This window comes from Nannospalax galili, unplaced genomic scaffold (assembly GCF_000622305.1).
Source record: "Nannospalax galili isolate Female #2095 unplaced genomic scaffold, S.galili_v1.0 scaffold806, whole genome shotgun sequence".
In the NCBI taxonomy this organism is placed as follows: Eukaryota; Metazoa; Chordata; class Mammalia; order Rodentia; family Spalacidae; genus Nannospalax; species Nannospalax galili.
The window spans coordinates 1,340,961-1,361,712 of record NW_008355419.1 but is presented as its reverse complement, the minus strand read 5'-3'; the positions used below and the strand labels follow the sequence as shown (position 1 = coordinate 1,361,712).

The window sequence follows — 20,752 nt, the reverse complement described above, 5'->3', positions numbered from 1 at the left end:
GACTGAACCGGGGACATATGTGCACAGCTGAGCCCTCTCGGGTGAGATCAGAGTGTGCAAAGAACCTGTCCTGAGACATGTCCCGACGGAGGTGAGCAGGAATCCGATGTCCCCACGCTTGCTGGGGCCTCTTCAGAGTCCACACACACCCTTTCTTCTAGGGTGGACCCCTTCCCTTCCTCTCCCCTCCGCCCTAATTCCTCCTTTGGCTCCTCCCCATCCCGCGGTGTCCTGGCAGCCAATCGGGCGTTACGGACGGCCACGGCTTCCAGGCTCTGTCTCTCTGCAACAGGTGTTTTGGCTCGCTCTCCGGCAGTCCACTCCCATCACGGTCCTCAGGGACCTTTGGCTTGACCCCGACCAGCAGGAGGCCTGGGACAACCGTGGGAACCCGCCGCCCCTGCCCATCCTGAGGCTCCACGCGACCCCTCCCTCAGACCCGCTTCTCTGCCCTGGCCCCTCCCAGACCACGCCTCTGCCAGCATGGTGCTGCCCAACAGGCGCCCCCTCCGATGTCAACCCCGCCCCTCCCAGCATGGCTCCGCCCTCCGCGCGCCGACCCCGCCCATCGCAGCATAGCCCCGCCCCAGACTCCAACCCCGCCCCCCCAGCAGATGGCCAGACTCGCTCCTCAGGCCCAGGCTCTCTTCTCCTAGGCCCCGCCTTCTTCCGCGTGACGCACGCAATCCGCGCCGCGCGCCGGGGAACACAGTGCGCACCAGGCCCCGCCCACGGGGAGCGTCGCTGTGGCCCGAGGTCGTGGACTGGGACCATGGCGCGAGCGTCTGCCCCGGAGGTGATCCGCGCGGCCCAGAAGGATGAGTATTACCTCGGCGGCCTGCGGAGCGCGGCGGGTGGCGCGCTGCACAGCCTGGCTGGTGAGCGCCCGGGTCGTTGGGAAAGACCCGCGCTGGACACGTGCAGCCGTTCTGCGCCGGGCCGTCCTTAGTGCTTTTCAGACGCTTGCGCGTTGACCCCTCAGACGTCTGCAGGGAGGACCTTGCTGGTGCCCTTACAGGGGGCAGTGGAGGTTCCAGGCATATCGCACAGACGGGGCTTGGAGAGCTGGGATTGGATGCTAGACAAGTGGTCTCTTGCCTGTCCCCGTGGACTGCCTTTTCGGGGTACCCCTGGCGCTACCCAGACTGCCTTTCCGGGGTGCTCCGGTACTACCGGACTGCCTTTCCTAGGGCCTCCGAGGATCCAGGACAGTTTCCGGACTCGGCTCCAGTTGGGAGGTTCTCAAGCGGCAAGGGGAGAGAAGTTGCAGGGCCACTCAGGAAGAGGGAAGAGGGACTCGACATGCCCTCGGCGGTGGGGGATGATATGGAGATGGACGGATATCCTTAATTTTAGTGGACCCTTCACCTCCCCAGAGATAACGTTTTTCTCCTTTCAGGTGCAAAGAAGTGGCTGGAATGGAGGAAAGAGATCGAACTGCTCTCAGACATTGCCTACTTTGGCCTCACTACAATTGCAGGTAGCTGTGCTCAGCAGGTCCTTGGCACTCAGGGGCCCCACAACCCACCTAAGTCAGAGAAGGGGGCAGTGAGAGCTGCCAGGGAGTGAGCAGCTCCGGGAACTCACCTACATGCAGCCTCAGGAAGGAAAGGGCTCTGGCCAGCCAGGAGGCACAGCCAGAGACCCCCTCTAGAGACTAGAAGTACCCCCTCAGCTGGGGCTCCCCTTGCATCCTTATGTCCCCGGGGGACTTTCGTCCAGGACTCTTCCAAGGGTTTTGTTGGGATCCACTTCTCAGTGACTGGTCTTGGTGACAGGAGCAAGTCAGTACTGACCAATCACAGGTATTGGTCATAAGACCCTAGTGAGGTGGTCAGACCAAGGCTGATGGCCTCCAGGTATGGCCCTGCCCTCTGGGCACTGGCCCTACCCCTTCCTGCATGGCCCCACTCTGAGGAAGGGCTTCAGGTCACCAATTCCAGCTCAACACTCACCAAGGAATTCGAAGTGCCAATCTTACAGAAGGGGGTCACTGACGATATCCTGCCCCCATGGACTGCACTCTGGTGAGTGACAGCAAGTGACTGCATTGTAAGGCATCCTGGGAAGTGATGAGCTCGTTAGGACAAAAGGCCAGGGCAAAGAGCATTTTCTGGACAGGCAGAGCAAGTAGCCAAAGTCGCTGCTTCCCTCAACAGGCTAGGATTCCCTCTGTGTGGTGCAGGCACAGATGGGACAGGCTGTCTGCTGGCCATGACCAAACCCCAGGGGGAAGTCACATTGGTTTTGGCTAGGGTTCATGGGTAACAGCCTGAGAGGGTGACTATAGGAGCCTGCACTGGGGCACAAAAGGTGACTGAGGGCAAGCTGCCCTGGGATCCCAGCCCTGCACTGGGCCCTCACCAGTGTGATCCATCTGCAGGCTACCAGACACTTGGAGAGGAGTATGTTGGGATCATCCAAGTGGACCCGTCCCGGCGACATGTGCCCTCCGGGTTCCGTCGTGGAGTGCTGGTTGCATTGCATGCTGTTCTACCGTACTTGCTGGACAAGGCACTGTTGCCACTGGAGCAGGAGCTGCAGGCCAATGGCGATGGTACACGGACCTCACAGAGCAGCCTGGTGTCTGGTGGGCGTAGCTGGTCAGGGGCCCGGCGCTGGGTGCGTCACCACACAGCCACCCTGACTGAACAGCAGAGGAGAGCACTCCAGCAGGCGGTTTTTGTCCTTAGACAGGGCCTCGTCTGCCTCCATCGGCTCCACATTGCCTGGTTTTACATCCATGGTGCCTTCTACCACCTGGCCAAGAGGCTGGCAGGGATCACGTATGTAAGTAGCAGTGCCACAGGGGCTACTGCATGGTGTGGGTTCCTGAGCAGCCTCAGCCCTTGGGGACCCATGCTGATGACATCATCACAGCCAGGTGTTTCCAAGCTGGACCCAAACCTTCTACTTGGGAAAAGTAGGGTTGGTTCAGTTGCATTTTGCTAAAAGACCCAGGGACGTAAGTTTTCACAAACCCAGAGGGGACAACAGAGAAGCACTTTTCTTCCTGTAACCAGCATGTTTGGTCCAGCTTCGTGGCAGTTTCTTCAACACCTATTTTACTGCTTTTGGGGGAATGAGCACCTGGTATAGTACCAAGTGTGGACACTAGCTGGGTCCTGGCCCATCCCACTCTATCATCTAACAGCCTTAACAGAAAGATAAGGTCTTGAGGTTTGGTCCAAGGAATTTTCCTACAGTGGCCCAGGTAACCACATCCTCACCACTACCCTTGGTCTGTGCCGGCTCTCTACCGACACCCTTGCTTCCCGTCATTCACCTCTGTGTTCAGCCCCAGCCCCACCAGAGCTGCTCAAGTTCCTGACCGGGACCCTACCTCGGCAGCACTCCCTCTCCCTTATTCCCAGGTCCCCTCCAGCCAGACTGCCCTTCCCACACATAGTCAGGAATCAGGACTCCACCATAGAACTGGAGTCTGGTTTGAGGCCTTAACCTCAGTGCTCACACACTTGTTATCAGTGAGCTCCTTCTCTCCAGCAGGAATTGTGCAAGCAGCTGTGCCTCTTCCCAGTGGCTGCTGAATGCTGGGCACCAGGCAGCAGAGCCAGGCTTGCTGTAGGACCTGCTACCTACTGCTGTTTTTGGTGCTCCTGTCCGAAATGTGACCTAGCACATTCATTTCCCTTCCAGTGGGAAGGGATAAGAAGTGGAAGACAGCAGGCTCTTATGATACAAAATAGGAGGCTAGGACAGTGTCCCTGGTGGCCAGAGTGTCAAAGATGACTCAGTACAGGGAACATCATCTGCCTGTCCTGGGTTCACTTGCTGTCCCCACCCCTACTCCTCCTCAGGCTCCTTTTCTCCCTAGGAGATGGTTCTCAGACAACTACAGAATCCTCAGCCATTTCCCTTCCAGTACCCAAAACTTAACCTACAGCTAGGTCCCTCACTCCTTGAACCTACCTCCCTGGTTCTTGTTTTCTGGACATTCCCAGTGCTAAGGGGAGGCATGGCTGAACATAGGACCCTCAGGCAAACAGAAGACCAGCTCCCATGAGGATCCTGATGGCTGTGCGGTCACCTGCCTTAACAGCTTCGCACCCACCGCCTGCCTGGAGAGGACCCGAGGGCTCGCACAAGCTACCGACTACTGGGGCTCATCTCGCTGTTGCACTTGGCACTTTCCATGGGGCTACAACTGTACAGTTTTAGGCAGAAGCAGCGAGCCCGGAAGGAGTGGAGGCTGCACCGAAACCTCTCCCACCGCAGGTGTGCTGGGGACTTGGGGTGCCTTGGGCATGCCCTGAGGATTGTTAAAGGTGCTCTTATCTGGGCTCTGTCCTCACATCCATAGGCGTTCCCTGGAAGACAGAGCTGTTTGCAGAACCCCACTATGCACCCTATGCCTGGAGGAGCGCAGACACTCCACAGCCACACCCTGTGGCCACCTCTTCTGCTGGGAGTGTATCACAGAGTGGTGCAATACTAAGGTGTGTGTGCCACCTGAGCCTTTAACCTTTGGTAACTGTGCTGCGCCCCCCCACCCCACCAAACCTTCTCCTTGACTTAGGGATTGGTTAGGTGGGCATCTTTTTCTTAGTGAAGAATGAGCCATATTCAGGTTACAGTGCACAGTCCTCCCTGTTGGAGCTTGGGAGAATACACGGGACAGGCACATGGCGAGTATGTAGATCAGGTCACACTTGGCTCACAGGCTTGTCTTGCCTCCTGGAGCACTCTGTGCACTTAGGTGGACACCCCAGGCTGCAAGATTGGGAGCACAAGCATTCACACTGCAGAAGCACTCCCAGGTCAGCAGTCCGCATCGTGGGTGCTTTCCCAAGTGTTAAGTGTGGAGCTGTGCCCTCCTTTTTCAAACAGAAGGCAGAGGAAAAGGTAGCACCAGGGTTCATCTAGAGTTGGACTTGGTAGAAAAACCTAGAAGAGATTAGAACAGCATGCACAGCCTGGTGTCTCTGATAGGCCTAAAAGCCATCTACAGCCTGGGGTGCTAGGCGGACATAGCAGAGGTCAGTCAGAAAAGAAAGCAGGACCAGCCACAGGAACCCAAGGTTCATAGAAGTAAAGGGTGGGTGGGCACATCTATGCTGTGTCAGTAATAGGCCCAGACCCTGGGCAAGCATGTTTTCTGTTGGAGTTAGAGAAGACACAGCCATGCACGTGTGGAACAGGAGGAGATGTAATGGGGGTTGGGGCCAGCCAGTGGACGGCCAATGTGATGTGACATCACTCATCCACCTGTTCCCTTGCAGACAGAGTGTCCCCTCTGCAGGGAGAAGTTCCCTCCCCAGAAGCTGGTCTACCTGCGGCACTACCACTGATCAGCAGCAGATTATCAACAGGAAGTGGATGGAGGAAGCAGTTTATCCTGAGAATCTGGTTGCACAGAAATTATGGGCTTCAGGCCCCACACTCACCCAAGGCCAGGACCTCTCCTGAGACCTGACACCTACTTCCTGTCTTAGGAAAATGTCTTCATCTTAGCCTAACACTGGTGGCAGACTGTTTCCTTTTTTACATTTATGGGGGGGGGGCACACATGCATTATGTAGAACTCAAGAGAACAACTGGCAGGAGTCCTATCTTTCCACTGTGGAATCAAACTCGGGTTGTCAGGTTTGGCACCAAGTACCTGTACTTCTGAGTCATCTTGCCACCTGGCAGAGCCAGCTTCAATGAGAAGCTTTCTACAAACCAACTCCCACATACACTCAGACACCCATCCCTCTGAAGGAGCATGATGAGCCTCCCTGCAGACCCAAGTGGGTGCCTGCTCACCCACAGTCCTGCTGTGTCTGGCTCCCTCCTGGCTTGTCTCCAGCTTGCAACCCTGTACTTGACATTTCCAGGTTTTTTTAATTCATGCCAGAAACAGCGGGGCACATCTTTAGACTAATTCCACAGAAATGGAACTAAGGATTTCATTGAACTGAGTACAGTAAAAGAACCTTCGGGCTATAACTGGTCAGTGGGGCTGAAGCCCAGCAATCAGCAATGGTGTGTGACATCACCATGTTCCCAGTCAACTTGTTGAGAACAGGGGTCATACCTCTTGGACCACTCCTGGTACACAGCAGATTCACAGACCCCCCCACAGGACAGTCTCTGTGGGAACCTGGAACATGACCATGCAGGCAGCACCTCATCTGTAATTCATACTGCTTTGGCCAGATACATCTAACGTATCACACATTGGGCCTGAGCACTAGTGAGGAAAACAGCATGGAAAGTGTGAACAAAGCTGTCCAGAGTTAGAACCCCAGGTTGCTCTGTGCCCTCCCACAGCTGTAGAAAGCTGAGCTGCAGTGACTTGTGCTATAGACTACACAAATAGGGGATAGTTCTTTAATAAAGTCGGGATTTAAAAGTTACTTAGTAAATGTTAAGACTATTATTTTTATCACATCAAAAAGTTTGACAAGTGGCAGGTTCTGGTTTCTCTTTAGAAAGTAAAAAGCCTGTGTCAAACCCACAAATCTGGTGTGCTCTGGCCAGTTCTGTTTCCTTCAAGGGGTTTTTACATGAGAACAAGTTTAAATTAGTCAAAAGCGAAACAAACTCAAGGTACCAAAGGAATGTGTCAACATAGTCTCAAACAATTAAAATATATATATTTATAATCCCAGGCCCTCAAAAGCAATCATGGCAGTTAAGAACAAAGTTTTGAGTCATTATGATAGAGGCCAACTTGAGAAACCTCTCTAGGAGATGAGATTCAGAAACTGGCACGAGAACCCCACAGTTACGTGAAAATCACCTTGAAGTGTTACATTCTTCTTCACACACAAGCACCAGGCTGGCACGTCCCTCTGGCACGGAGATGGGCCGCGGCGTGGTCAGGAAGGCAGCTCCCCAGAGCTGCACTCCCATCCTCCCTCCCACTCCCTTCGGCTGCCACGGGCCTGGCTTCCCAAGCCTGTGGTTCACTACAACTCTGTCCATTTGAAACACATGAACATCACTGAAAAAGAAATCAATGCAATTTGGTTTAAATGCCAGTTTCTTCAAGAACCTGATATTTCAGACACAAATCACTGAGGCTCCTTTTAAAAAGAAAATCCAACTTCCTCATAATCAACTACTTTATGTGAAGAAAAAGGCATTGTTACAATGGCTCAAAACCGTCCTTGAGTACGTGTGAGATTCAGTCCAGCTTCTAACTAGCAAATGTCTTGCCCACGTCCTCCTTCCCTTTGTATCTCCTCTTTCCGTGTGTAAATGGTATGTACCGGTATTTAATCATGTGCTGGGAAAACAAACAAACAAACTTGAATTACTTCAATTTCCTGCTCAACCATTCTCCCTAGATCTGAACAGCCAAAGGCACCCCCTCAATTGTTTCTGCCTGTCACAAATGAATCAGGAAGCCAGCAGTGCGCTTCTTGTGTCCCCACTGCAGAACCTTCAATAGTTCTGACCCACTAGACGTCTGTCTGAAATCCATCCCAAAGCATTTCATGAGCCTCCATTTAGGAAGAGTGGGGGGTGGGGACAAAAAGGCTGTAGCTGCACCAGTTATACCTGGGGACTGTGCTCTAATGCTCTAGCAGACCACCTGGGGGTGTGCTCTAACGCTCTAGCAGACCACCTGGGGGCGTGCTCTAACGCTCTAGCAGACAGCCTCAGAACCTTGAACTCTGAATCAGAAGAGCCACTGGGTACTGACAGGCACATGCCTGACCTGGCTCCATGCAAGACTTTCCTCCCCAGCTCCTAGCAACCTCCAAGGAAGGCCCATTTGCTCCCACAGAGGGCTTGCTGATGGACACTCATTGGCCTCAGCCAGAAACAGCACAGGTCAGTCACCACACAGGAGGCAGTGCCCAGCACTAAGACCAGCTCCTGCTATTCAACACAGACCTGCGCATGCTTTCCCAGGGCTACCGTGGTAACAGGCTGGTAACTACAATCTTGGCACAGCATGGTGCTGCCATCTTTACCTTTATTTGCCTCTTCATTGTGATACAGAAAAGCATGATGAAGTACATCACCAGGATGGGCCAGAACACTGGGACGTTAAAAGCCTCGAAGAAGGTACAGACCATAGCCACAAGGATGCCCTTCGTAGCCGCGTGCCTTAAAACAGAGAGAGAAATTAGCACTGTTTTAGGCAAGACCAGGCACCTGCCAACCACCTGCGTCCTCCACAGCCACTCCTGCCTTTGCCTGCACAGGTGCTCAGCAGAGACGGCTCCCTATGTGAGGGCAATGTGGTATCTGCCTGTGGTCTGTGTATGTGCTACACTGACACACAGGCAAATGCTCCTCTTAGTCCTTTGAAAGCTAAGTCTGCTTAAACTCACACAAAGTGTAAAAAACAGAACAGATGCACCTCATGTCTGCTATCTGGACTGCCATTCAGAGCAGCACCCCAGGCCCTGGGCCTGACGCTGGGAGCTTGAGGACAAGCAGTACCCTCCCACCCCATCACACAGCACTGCCGCCACCATCTCACCAGTCTGACTCTGTGCTCCCTCCTGAAACCCCATCTCTTCCTTTCCTACAGAACAAAGTTCAGGTTCTTTGGGGGCGTCTAGTGCCCCTGGTCTTACCCGCCTTCCATCTCCTCTCCCAGATCACGCCCCACACTCCAACATCTCACTCTATGTCCACATATAGCACCAGAACTGCAGCATTAAGCCATGTAGCCCAAAGAACCAGTTTGCTAATTCAATTTATTGACCAACAAAGGCTCTGGAGTGCCCTAGGAGCAGAGGGTTTAGGAGACGGGTCAAGAGGTCACAGTCCTGGCCCTGACAGGTGAGATGAGCTGCGCCTCCCCTTCTATGTCCTCATCACACTCCCCGTTCTTTCAGCACTTCCATGGAGTTTGGTTTGCAGAAGACCCAACCCTCCAAAGGGTAGGCACTGGCCCTAAGCCAATAGCAGACACCTGCTTAAGATGTGGCAGTCTTCTCCAGAGAGCCCGTGACACCCCTCATGCCCAGCCAGGCCGTCACCTTTTGGGTAAATGAACATGACAAGCAACAAAGCACAAATTCTCATTTCTAATCAGTCAACGCTAATCAGACCATAACTGAGTCTATACCAGTCTCCTCAGTCACCCTTGAGCCCGAGCATCTTCTTCAAAAGCCTTGAGGACATAAGCTGGGACTGGTCAGAAAAGACTTCCACTGCCACAATTCAGGACTTACTTCAAAACAGCTAAGAGGATTTTCAGTGCGCCAACACAAAGCAATGGTGAGTGCCTACAGGGATGGGTATGCCAAGCCCGACCACTGCACATTTTGTATGTGCCTAAATGTCACCCCTATTCCACACAGACTACTATGTGTAAAATATCTGCATGTATAAAAACACCAGCTCACCAAAATTTGAACTCTGGAAGCCTTCGAATGAAGGGACGAAATTCTTCATTCTGTTTGGTTGGTAACGAAGGGCCATCGTCTGAAAGACAGAATGTCAACTGGAGATGAAGTATCTGTCTCTTGGATTTCTCCCCACACTCACAAATGTTCCCTATACACTTTGAACTAGTAGGCTTCACACATGGCAACATATACTTAACCAAAATTTGAACTCTGGAAGCCTTCGAATGAAGGGACGAAATTCTTCATTCTGTTTGGTTGGTAACGAAGGGCCATCGTCTGAAAGACAGAATGTCAACTGGAGATGAAGTATCTGTCTCTTGGATTTCTCCCCACACTCACAAATGTTCCCTATACACTTTGAACTAGTAGGCTTCACACATGGCAACATATACTTACATGATTTTTTTTTTTTTTTGGTTTTTTTGAGACAGGGTCTCCCTGTAGCCACAGCTGGCCTAGATTTCCTATGTAGACCAGGCTGGCCTTGAACTCAGAGATCCACCTGCCTCTGCCTCCCGAGTGCTGGAACTAAAGGCATGCTCACACTTACATGATTTAAGAGATAAAGTGTGGGGTCTACAACCAGTTACAAACTAATCTGTCACTTTAGCATACTCAAGAGACTTTTTTTGGTCTTTTTGAGACAGGGTCTCCCTGTAGCTCCAGCTGCCTGGAACTCACTCTGTAGACCAGGCTGGCCTTGAACTCACAGAGGATCCACCTGCTCTGCCTCCCGAGTGCTGGGATTAAAGGTGTGTGCCACCACGCCCGGCAAGAATATCTTTTTTGTAAGACTTGTATACATTTTAAATGCAGTAAAAAAAATTCAAATTCACAGATTTTTCATTTGTTGTACTATACAGAAGTTCTGTAAAGAAAACAAGGACAAACTGACACATAAAACAAGCAGTAGAGAATGTGAGCTCAGCACAGCAGTACGTGTCTATAATCCCAGCACTTGGGACGCTGATGGCACGATCATGCCCCGTCTGGACTACACAAAACACTGTCTCTATAAATAAAAAGGAAGCCAGTGAGATGGCTCAGCAGATAGAAGGTGCTTGCTGCCAAGCCTGATGACCCAAGTTCAATCCCTGACACCCCAATGGTGGGAGAACCAAATTCCTCAAGTTGTTCTCCAACCTGCATACGTGTGTCGGGGGGAGGGGGGAGTGCACACATAATAAAAACTTTTTTTAATATATTTTTAAAAATATTATTTTAATTTTTTTATGTGTATGCATGTATTGCCTGCATATGTCGTGCAATGCCCACAGAAGACAGAAGAGGCTGTTGGATCCCCTGGAACTGGAGTTATGGGCAGTTGTTAGCTGCCATGTGGGTGCTGGGACTTGAACCCGGGTTTTCGGCAAGAGTATTTAGTGTTCTTAACCACTGAGCCATCTCTCCAGCCCCATTTTTAAAACTTTTTAAAGAAAAGAAAAAATGCAGGCCAGGCTATGCATCCTTTTCTAAAAACGCCTTGTGGGCTAGCCTTGTGCATCAGTCCCACCAAGTGCTAGGCTTCTTCCCATCTACCCCATTGAATATGAAGATACTCAGGTCTAGGATCTTAGTTATCTTCTAGTCTCCTCAGGATGGTGACAGGCTTCTGGCCATCCAATCTGAAATCATTCTTGGGAGTAATTCCCCCAGGAAAGCAGACTCTGTGCCTGGCTTTCCAACAGAGGCAGCAGGTGTACTGGATGAAATAGCTCATCATCTGTCAGTCACACCCCCAGGCTGGCCTCACTTGGAGGCAACATGAGCCCCATGGGTCTGGCACAAAAACACACCCAAGAATATTTCAATTCAGATACCAGGGAGCACCCACTGCCCATAGTCCAGCCTGGGTACTGGCACCCAGGGGCCTAGTGGTCTATGCTGGTTGTCCATGTAGTTCTCTGATCACATGACAGGGGGCCTAACATTGACTTCTGAGGCAGGAAGCAGAGAGGCAGATCTGCTCTGCTCATCTATCCCCAACTTGGAATGTGACCTAGGATATATTACATAAACCCCAATGCCTTAGTCTCCTCCTATGCAAAATGGGGAGAGCAGAATGAATCTCTTCACAACTGTACAGGTTTAATGAGTCATTCTACAGACAAATTTGTCCTGATCCAGACATCACAGTACATGTAAACACCAGAAGCCCAGTCCCCAGGCCCGTGGGACCATCATCTAAGGACACAGAAGCACAGTACCATCTGGACAGCACCCCCATGGACTCTGCTGTACCTGAGTCTTCCATCAAGGAAGGATCCACTTTGGGAGAAAGGAACGCTATAAAAAGGTTTAGGTGGTAAATTCCCAAGGCGTAGGTTACAATGTACCAACCCTGGAAGAGAAGGAAGCCAGCGTCAATGAGCAGCCCAGCCACCACCAGTCCACGCCAGTTCACAGGTCACACCGTGATACTCTGCTGCACTGCAAAGCACACGGTTTCCTCAAGGTGAAGTGACAGGGACCGTTATCAATGTCGACAATGACCATTTACCTCAACTTACTTTGTGGGTCTTAATACTACTGTGACAACCCAGGGCCCAAACAACAAGCTTCTTCAAGGGTCCAGTCAAATACATGTGACATTCAGCCACGAGCTCTTGACCAGGAGTGAGTCACAAAGGAAGCTTTTCCCAAAAGACTCACCGCCCTGCACTACAGGGCTGGCATGGTGCTGGGCACCTGGGTGACATTTGAGTGTGCTCCTGTCACAAAAACCTGCTCTGAGCAAACAGGTTCTCATGGTATCTAAAGCAGAATCTCAGATTATTACTACACACATGACAGCAGACAACTCACACCACTTCCTGTGGAATGTTAAACTTTCCAGAAGAAATTCAGAACCAGAAGATCAGGAAATCAAGAATGAGGTTTAGAAAAATGTTTTGAAGCCAAGCCTTCCCAAGGAGACATAAGAACTGCAGCAACTGAAGCATCAAGCAAGCGCACCTTGTTAGATACCAGAGCTGCGTCATCCACCTCAAAAGTCTAAACTTCTCATATAAACCAGAGGAAATCCTTCTGCCTAATTTTCATGTGGGACAACTAGATGCTAAAAAGTCAATTTAATGTAGGCCGGGCACGGTGGTGCACACCCTTAATCCCAGCACTCGGGAAGCAGAGGCAGGCAGATGTCTGGGAGTTCAAGGCCAGCCTGGTCTACATAGTGAGTTCCAGGCCAGCTGGGGCTACAGGGAGACCCTGTCTCAAAAAAAAAGTCAATTTAATGTGCATATGCTATCACCTTGTAGAGCGAGGCCTTGAGGAATGCCAGGCCAAGCACAAATCCAGTTCAGAACAGAATGCAACTAACCTGTGCACCCCACCCCACCCTACGCAAGGCTGCTAGGCCAGTCTTTCCACTCGTGAATCAAGCAAGTATCAATGAACAGAAATTCAACACTAATTTCAGACACCCTACACAGATCAAGTCTTTCAACAACAAACCAGGAAGAGAAGTCTACCACCTTCATGCTAAACCAATGTTGGGTTAACTCACTGGAAGAAATTCATAAATGAAAATAGGGATAAGCTTTTACATTTAGTTTAAGTGAAAATTTCACATAGTAGTGGATGCATCCAGCAGTCCAGTAAATAAATGTGTTGCTTCACATCCTGGTGTCCTCCTAAATCTTAGAAAACACCAGGAAAGAAGGTGTGTGCTTTCAATGAGGAAATACCATTCATGGCTCCAGAGAAGTCAAGATGAGGCCTTTAACCTGTTGTCCTCTGGACCTACAAACACTGAAAAGCCTCCAACCCAGGTCTGCAAGGGTCAACCAACCATCTCACTATACAGCAACAAGCTCCAAACAAGAAGCCTGAGCAGAAGCCACTTGTCCAAGATGTCCACACACAGCCTAGAGGCCTGAGTGCCTGAAGTCAATCCATCTCTTACCCCACTTCATGCTCCAACCTCACTTTCCCCTTCAGTCTCATAGAAGCAGCTCAGACACAGCTAAACCTCCGTGAGTACCAAAGTCACTCACGGCGCCCAAAGTTTATAACTCTTCATCCAAAGATTCAGGGATCAGTTGTGCCTGAGCCTCTGCCCCAGGAGGAGGCACACAGCAAGTTAGCAGATACCACAGAGTCAGCTATACAGAGTAGGACACTCCAAATGAAGACACAGGGCAAGGGCAAGACTCGCCAGGACACACTGGGAACCTAGGTAGGGAACAGATAAAGCAGGATGAACTGCAAACACACCTCCTTAAAAAACGGTCACTGAGGGCTGGAGAGATGGCTCAGCGGTTAAGAGCATTGACTGCTCTTGCAGAGGACCTGGGTTCGATTCCCAGCACCCACATGGCAGCTACGAACCATCCTTAACTCCAGTTCCAGGGGAATCCGAAGCTCTCCTCTGACCTCCGCGGCACTGCACGACACGGGTGCACTCACATACATGCAATGCAGGCAATACACTCATACACATAAAATTTAAAAAATTTTAAAATGGTCACTGAAACTTCTTACACTTGGTGCTAACCTGAAAGCAATTTTTTTTTGGGGGGGGGGATTTATTTGTCTTACATTTCCCGGGTCACGGTTCATTACTGAGGGAGCCCAAGGTAGGAACTCAGAGCAGCAACCTGGAGGCAAGAGCTGAACCACAGGCCATGGAGGAATGCTTCTTACTGCCTTGCTCCCTGGCTGGTGCTCAACCTGCTTATTTTTTTTGTCTTTTGAGGCAGGGTCTCCCTGTTGTCCTAGCTGGCCTGGAATTCACTATGGAGACCAGGCTGGCCTCGATCTCACAGAGAGCCTCCTGCCTCTGCCTCCAAAGTACTAGAATTAAAAGCATGCAGCACCACACCTTACTCAACTTGCTTTTTTAAAAAATATATATATATGTATCTTTTTATGTGTATGAGTGTATTGCCTGCATGTATGTTGAGTGCACACGCGTCATGCAATGCCACGGAAGTCAGAAGGCTTCGGATTCCCCTGGAACTGGAGTTAAGGACGGTTCATAGCCACCATGTGGGTGCTCTTAACTGCTGAGCCAACTCTCCAGCCCCTCAACCTACTTTCTTATACAATACAGAATCACCTGCCCAGGGTGGTAACACCCATTGGGCTGGGCCCTCCCACATCACTTAACAACCAAGAAATTACCCCACAGACAAGGCCACAGGCCAGTCCAATGGAGGCAATTCTTCCAATTGAGGCTCCCTCTACCCAGGTGTGTCAAGTTGACACTGAAGTATCCAGCACAAGGTGCTTGCCACTCAACCTTGCAATCTGAGTTCCATCCCTGGGACCCACATGGCAAAACGAAAGAACTGGCTCTCTCAAGTTGTACTCTGACCTTCACACACATGCCATGATATGCACATGCCCACATACATACATACACATGCACATATTCAGACTAAATAAATTAGATAAAATGTGACGATGTACCGTTTGCACGGCATTTCCTCTCCCATTCCTCTGCTATCCCTTATTTGTTTTGGAACCAAAATAAATATGTGTTTCTTGTAATCAGCATATAGCTGGACGTACCTTTTATTCACCTGAAAGCAATTATTGCAGATCATGTCCTAAAAGGTACATCAGATGAATATCCCAACCAAAAGCATTCAGTGTAGAGACAGCTGAGTCTTGTCATTCAGGCCACACCTACCTGTAACAGGTAAACTCTAATCATGTAGACAAAACTCAAGCCCAGTGTCACAACCCACCGCACAGCTGTGTAAGGGGTAGACTTGTCCAGCCAGGACTGATAAATCTACAAGACAGCAATTCAAAGATATGAGGTCAGACAGAAACTCCCACTGTACCCACTGTAGCACAAAATGTTGGCTTCAATTTTAAGAAAAGCTACTTCAAAGAGCAAGAGATTGTATAATATATTCTAGCACAAAGCAGTGACTACAATAAATCCAAGGTTGACTTGCAATAATTTCTGAAGCAGAGTCAATTTCTTAAGCAAAAATACTTTAAAATAATCATAAAACATTGTGTTTATATATAGCTCAAATTCAACCCAAAGAGAGGACGTGAACTGAAAAGGAGAAAGCAGACATCTTAAACTTACCATCTCATACAACAGGATGCATGGCTCATCCCACCCCAAAGCCCATTTTCCCAAGGAGTGTCTCCCAGACCCCCATGCTGTGCTTCTCTCAAGACCCTGGAGCCTTGCACTGGCCCAGCAGGCCTGTACTGGCCCTGTTTACATCCACTGCCAGGTGGCTGGTCACAACCTGACTGCTGGCAGCCAGAGTGTGCATGTGAACATACCAAAGCAGTTGCAGACATTATTACTAGGAAAACTTGGTTTTTCTATGAACACGTCATGCTTCAGGTACACACAGATCTACTTTACATTTTAATTTGGAGAAACTTAATTTTAAAAATTATGAGCATTTTCAAATTCATAAAATGTATTTAAGATGTACCCACCCACCAGGCAACTTCAAAATTATCAGGTTTACCATATGCTACTTTTTTTGGAGACAGGGTCTCCCTATAGCCCCAGATGACCTGGAATTCACTATGTAGACCAGGCTGGCCTCAATCTCAGGGAGATCTGCTTGCCTCTGCCTCCAGTGCTGGGATTAAAGACTTGAGCTTGAGCCATCATGCCCAGCCTCATATGCTGTGTTTTTAAAAGTCTGATACATTTTTAATTGAGTCAAAATATCAGCTCACTGACTTAGACTTCTAGACACAGTAAATGTCAGGCCCCATTACTCTGAAAACCAGCCTCAGACACAGCCACAGGCACAGTGCCCTACATCAACCTGGGCCAATGTAAAATGCTCACACACTCAGAGAGCAGTGACCAACAGTCATGTGCAGGCAAAAGAGGGGTAAGGTCTGCCAGGAGGAGTGGATGCAGGTGGCAGGAGGTGTAAAGAGCAGATCAAGGGTCATCACCCTGTCTGCTGCATCACCCAGAGATAAGGAGGATCTTAGTATTTGTAAAGGTTGTTAAAGAGAAAGAGAAAACAACAGAAAATACCATCACCAAGACCACATGTGGCCCCCATCTTCTAGAGTCCTCTACCTGACCTTTCTGGAACATGTGTGCAAGCAGGCACTCACAGAGAAGAAAAGCCAAGCCTGAGAACACAAGCCTTGGCCCAGAGCAAGTTGTAGCTCAGCTTCTCTTTGAGCAATGCAGGAAACTCACCCTTCAAGAACATGTGTCAGGAGCCACAGTTTCTCTTTCAAATATTTATACTAATGATCTACAAATCCACAAACCTGTCCAAGCCGTGTGAAAAATCTGTACACCACTGAGGGCTTCCCATGGACAGAGTCTCCAACACTGTCCCCTTCAGACATTCTGTAACTGAGAAAAATACAAAACACTTTAAAAATAAATAAAAGACATTCAAGGATATGAAAATGTTGCCCTATAATGACCAATCTGCCAAGATCTTTTTCAATACTGAACATTGCATCCAAAGCATTTCTTGGATTTTTACCAAGCAACCTGTCTTCTCCCTGTTCTGCCCTGGCTGTCCTCCTAGGGTCAGGTCCTCTCCTCTGCCAACAGAGCGCACAGGCAGCCCATCTATCCATGTCCCTGTTGCTTATCTAGCAACTGAAGGTAACCCTATCTGCTCCTGGCTATTTCAACAAGCTGCTGGGATCCCAGGCAGAATTCACCTGTGAGAACACAGGTTCCAAAGGTCAAATATACTGTCCCACTGAATTCCCAGACAGCCAAGAAGAGCATCATTACCCTCATTTCATAGATGAGGAACAAACCTCCAGCAGACTAAGGTCAGGCAACAGCTCTGCTACTAATAGGCCTGGCACTCAGGACCCAGCTTGATACCAGCTCCTCCAGATATGGACTTGAAGAAACTGCTGTGTGACAGGGTCTTTGTCATCAATCCTCCTTGAAAGGTGATGCCAGGGGCAAACCTCATGTCCCCTCAAATCTGTGGGCAGCACCTGTCCAAACTCCCTTTGCTACAAACAGGATGAAGAGGAGAACAAACTAGTTCAAGTGTGCTTTAGTTTTGTCTGTGCTGAGCAGCTGACAGGCCTTCAGCAAACCCTCTGGCCACATGGTCAGTCTCAGTTTAGGCATCTGAAAAAGGTTCTTTGAAACACTACACATAGCCAGGTGCATAGTGGTGGCACACGCCTTTAATCCCAGCACTCGGGAGGCAGAGGCAGGCAGATCTAGGCCAGCCTGGTCTACATAGTAAGTTCCAGGCCAGCTGGGGCTACAGGGAGACCCTGTCTCAAAAGGATCAAAAACAAACAAACAAAAAAAACCACTACACATAAAGCTGAGCGCTGGTGCACAGCTTTAATCCCAGCACTCAGGAAATAGAGTCAGGCCCATCTCTGAGTTCAAGGCCAGCTGGCACTACAGGGGGAGCCTGTCTTAAGAAGACCAAAAACAATAAATAAATAAACACTGGACATACAGGCAGACCTGGCAAGCCTTAGCTTGGTCTCAATGCTCCCAAAGAGAATGAGAAAACAGGCCTACAAAAGCTTGTGCTGGGAGGTGGCGCTGGAACCCAAATTCACACCTGCTTAGTCCAACACCTAGAGCCCACGCTCACTGTGAACACTGGGGACAGCCTCTGAACAAACAAATCAACAGGCCTCATGAGATGACCTGGATGGCAAATGGGTAATCTGCTAGTTTTCTCAGCAGCTCCTCAGGCCAGTCTGCAGTAAGAACATGGAACAAGTGTGAACAAAACTCCGTTTCCTGGGTCTACTGAGTACAGAATTCCAAGCTGTCCAAAAGACCAAAATGCCCTTTGGTCTCAGTAGAGTGATATAAACTAAGGGCACACAATGACTGAGGAGCCCAGTTATGGCTCCCACCCCCTTTCAGCAGGTGCATTTTTACACTTCATGTGGGATTCCATATTACAGAGGCATTAAATCAGACCGCATTACCTACAGAGGACCTGGCCATCCCACTTAGGCCAAAACCCAGCCTGTAGAAAACTGCCTTAAGTCTCATCTTTCACCCTATAGTACATGCAAACTTTCCCTTGTTTTACAGTTACCAAAGTGTTTTACAACTACAACACATGCTTAAATTGAGGCAACAAGAGTAATATTAAAAAGAAAATACTGGGGCTGGAGAGATGGCTCAGTGCTTAAGAACACTGGCTGCCCTTGCAGAGGACCTGAGTTCAGTTCCCAACACCCACAGGCAGCTAACAACTTTCTGTAACTCCAGTTCCAGGGGAACCTGATACCCACTTCTGACCGCCCCAGGCATTGTACAACATAGGTGCACTTACATACATGCAGGCAATACACTCATATACATAAAATTAAAATAATAATAATAAATAAAAATATTTAATAAGAAAATGCCGGGCTTTTCCTTTAAAGTATGTACACTAAGCTGACTGCTTAAAGTTCCTTACTCTAGCCGGGCATGGTGGCACTCGGGAGGCAGAGGCAGGTGGATCCTCTGTGAATTCGAGGCCAGCCTGGTCTACAGAGCCAGTTCCAGGCAGCTGGAGCTACAGGGAGACTCTGTCTCTAAAGACCTAAAAAAAAAAAAAAAAAAAAAAAAAAAAAGTTCCTTACTCTAGGTTAGATGATGAATGGAAAACCTACCAAAAACACATTAGTCAACTTTTGATTATCTGACAAACATTGCTCTACATCTTGATTAAACTCACTGCCAATAACAACCAGAGAGGCAGCGTAACAAGATTAAGAATGCGAACTTTGGAGTCCCACTGCCAGCTTCAGATCCCAGCTCTGCACTTCCTAGTGGTAGGACCTAGAACTGTAAGAATGCCTAGGGCTTGGATCTGGAAGATGGAATAAGAGTCCGGCACTGCCTTCCTCAAAGGGATCTTATGACAAGCAAATGGCATCCTGTGCTGAGCCCTCGGAGCCCTGCTCAGACGTGTACCAGCCCCTCAACATGTCAGACTTGTTCCTGGGTAGGGTAGCAGCCCTCCTACCAGCTGTTCTATGTGCAACCCTCTTCTCTCCAGTCAAACTAAAGGTCAGAGAGGCCCATTATATTGGCTGCCTAAGCTGTCACACCACCCAGTTTTTGTTTTGTGTAACAACTGTTTTCCAATCCATTTCTGTAGATTTCTCAGTTTTCTCCTCCTAGAAGGCAAGCACTTGTAGGGAACCCTTTCCTGATTCGTGGATGGGCGTCACCACCTGCATGCAAGCTTGTTACAAACCTAGTGAAACTGCTTTGCACTCAGTCACAAAGAAGCAAGATAAAAATCATTCTAAGGCAGACAAAATGTATCACATCAGCAGCTGCATGGAACGTTCTCCTGATTCCTTGTTCCAAAGCCCATCAGTGGCTGGTTTCCATGATCCACCTAGGAACTTGGACTAGGAACTTGGAAGAGGTGAGGAAGCTCTGTGCATCTGCATGCCCACAGAGCTGTCCTGCTGACATGGCCTTCCGGACCATACCTAGCTCTTCCAAGGCCACACTCCAGGGTAATTCCTCCCTCTCTTGGGTATGATGGTAGAACTCCACCAGGCCTTCACACTCTACCTCCACTGTAGGCAACCCACACATACCAGGATCCAAGGGACAGAGTCTGATTACTGAGGATCCTTTGTGAACTTATGGGAATTCCATCTCACTATGAGTCGAAAACCCAACAGAGACTAGAGCAGTTCCAAGACATACAACCAGTCTCTACTCTTAGGATGAAAGGGAAAGTCATGGGGGTTCTTGGTCCGAAGCCCTCTACCCTCTGCGATCCTGCCAAGGAAGTGAGGAGGTTTTACTGCCTTATGGCACCATATAATCTCGGGCCATTTAACCAGATCTCCTTCAGCCCGTTCAGTAACGACTTCCCTGAGGCTCAATTCCAAATCTACACGTGCGCCCCGAAACCCAACGCGGTGATGGGGCCAGCGGACACCCCACACATGGCCGTCTCGACTCTCGGGCCCTTTCCTCGGCGGCCCCGAGGCCCGACAGAGCGCAGGGGCCAGGGCGGGCCGGAACGCGGCGGCCCCCCCCCCCCCGCCCCGGCCCCTCCCCGGCCCCGGTGGCGCGGCCCGGCCCCGCCCGCCCGTGGCCTTGACAGCCCTGGGAAGGCAGAGGCCCGCCGCCCGCCAGCCCCGCGCCTCGTCGCCCGCCCCTGGCACCTCGCTGCTCCGCTGCAGCCGAGCCGCGGTCTCCCTCACGGCAGCGGAAGGAGGACGGCGGGCAGGGCGGCAGCCAGCGCTTAGCTCCGGCTCCGGGAAGCTGCACGGGAATTTCCGCTCCGTCCGGCGGTACCGCCTCCAGCCTCCAAGATGGCCGCGGGGCGGGGCCCAAGCTCCAACCATTTCCGCTTCCGGTGTGGACGTTCAGGCCGTTGTCGGATGGTCTTCCGGGCGGAAGGGGCGGGCCGGCGGAAATGCGCCACGCCGCACCGGCGCCTTGGCCTCCGCAGACTTCGAGCAGACGCCGCGGCTCCGCGTCACGGGGTAGCCCAGCC

At 50.4% G+C, this 20,752-nt stretch overlaps 2 protein-coding genes across 2 annotated transcripts; one reads left to right on the top strand and one right to left on the bottom strand.

Moving 5' to 3' along the window:
* The first annotated feature begins 719 nt into the window (after positions 1–719).
* On the top strand, positions 720–7,026 carry Pex10 (peroxisomal biogenesis factor 10). The gene is made up of 6 exons (XM_008852641.3): positions 720–878; positions 1,400–1,480; positions 2,384–2,790; positions 4,061–4,236; positions 4,322–4,457; positions 5,241–7,026. Exons 1-6 carry the CDS (start codon positions 773–775, stop codon positions 5,307–5,309), a joined length of 975 nt encoding a protein of 324 aa, XP_008850863.1. The 5' UTR covers positions 720–772; the 3' UTR covers positions 5,310–7,026.
* Positions 6,575–20,591, bottom strand: Rer1 (retention in endoplasmic reticulum sorting receptor 1). The gene is made up of 7 exons (XM_008852642.3): positions 20,418–20,591; positions 16,545–16,632; positions 14,956–15,060; positions 11,562–11,661; positions 9,518–9,596; positions 7,929–8,064; positions 6,575–7,234 (listed from the first exon to the last, which is right to left on the bottom strand). The coding sequence occupies exons 2-7, from the start codon at positions 16,623–16,625 to the stop codon at positions 7,145–7,147; spliced, it is 591 nt and encodes a 196-aa protein (XP_008850864.1). The 5' UTR covers positions 16,626–16,632; positions 20,418–20,591; the 3' UTR covers positions 6,575–7,144.
* Between the last annotated feature and the right edge of the window lie 161 nt (positions 20,592–20,752).

Coding starts and splice junctions, on each gene's coding strand:
- Rer1 (XM_008852642.3), bottom strand. CDS start 16,625: ATGTCTGAAGGGGACAGTGTTGGAGACTCTGTCCATGGGAAGCCCTCA. Junction 8,065..9,517: donor CTTCCAGAGTTCAAATTTTG/GTTAAGTATATG, acceptor CTCTGTTTTAAG/GCACGCGGCTACGAAGGGCA. Junction 7,235..7,928: donor CAATGAAGAGGCAAATAAAG/GTAAAGATGGCA, acceptor TTGTTTTCCCAG/CACATGATTAAATACCGGTA.
- Pex10 (XM_008852641.3), top strand. CDS start 773: ATGGCGCGAGCGTCTGCCCCGGAGGTGATCCGCGCGGCCCAGAAGGAT. Junction 1,481..2,383: donor TGGCCTCACTACAATTGCAG/GTAGCTGTGCTC, acceptor ATCCATCTGCAG/GCTACCAGACACTTGGAGAG. Junction 4,237..4,321: donor CGAAACCTCTCCCACCGCAG/GTGTGCTGGGGA, acceptor TCACATCCATAG/GCGTTCCCTGGAAGACAGAG.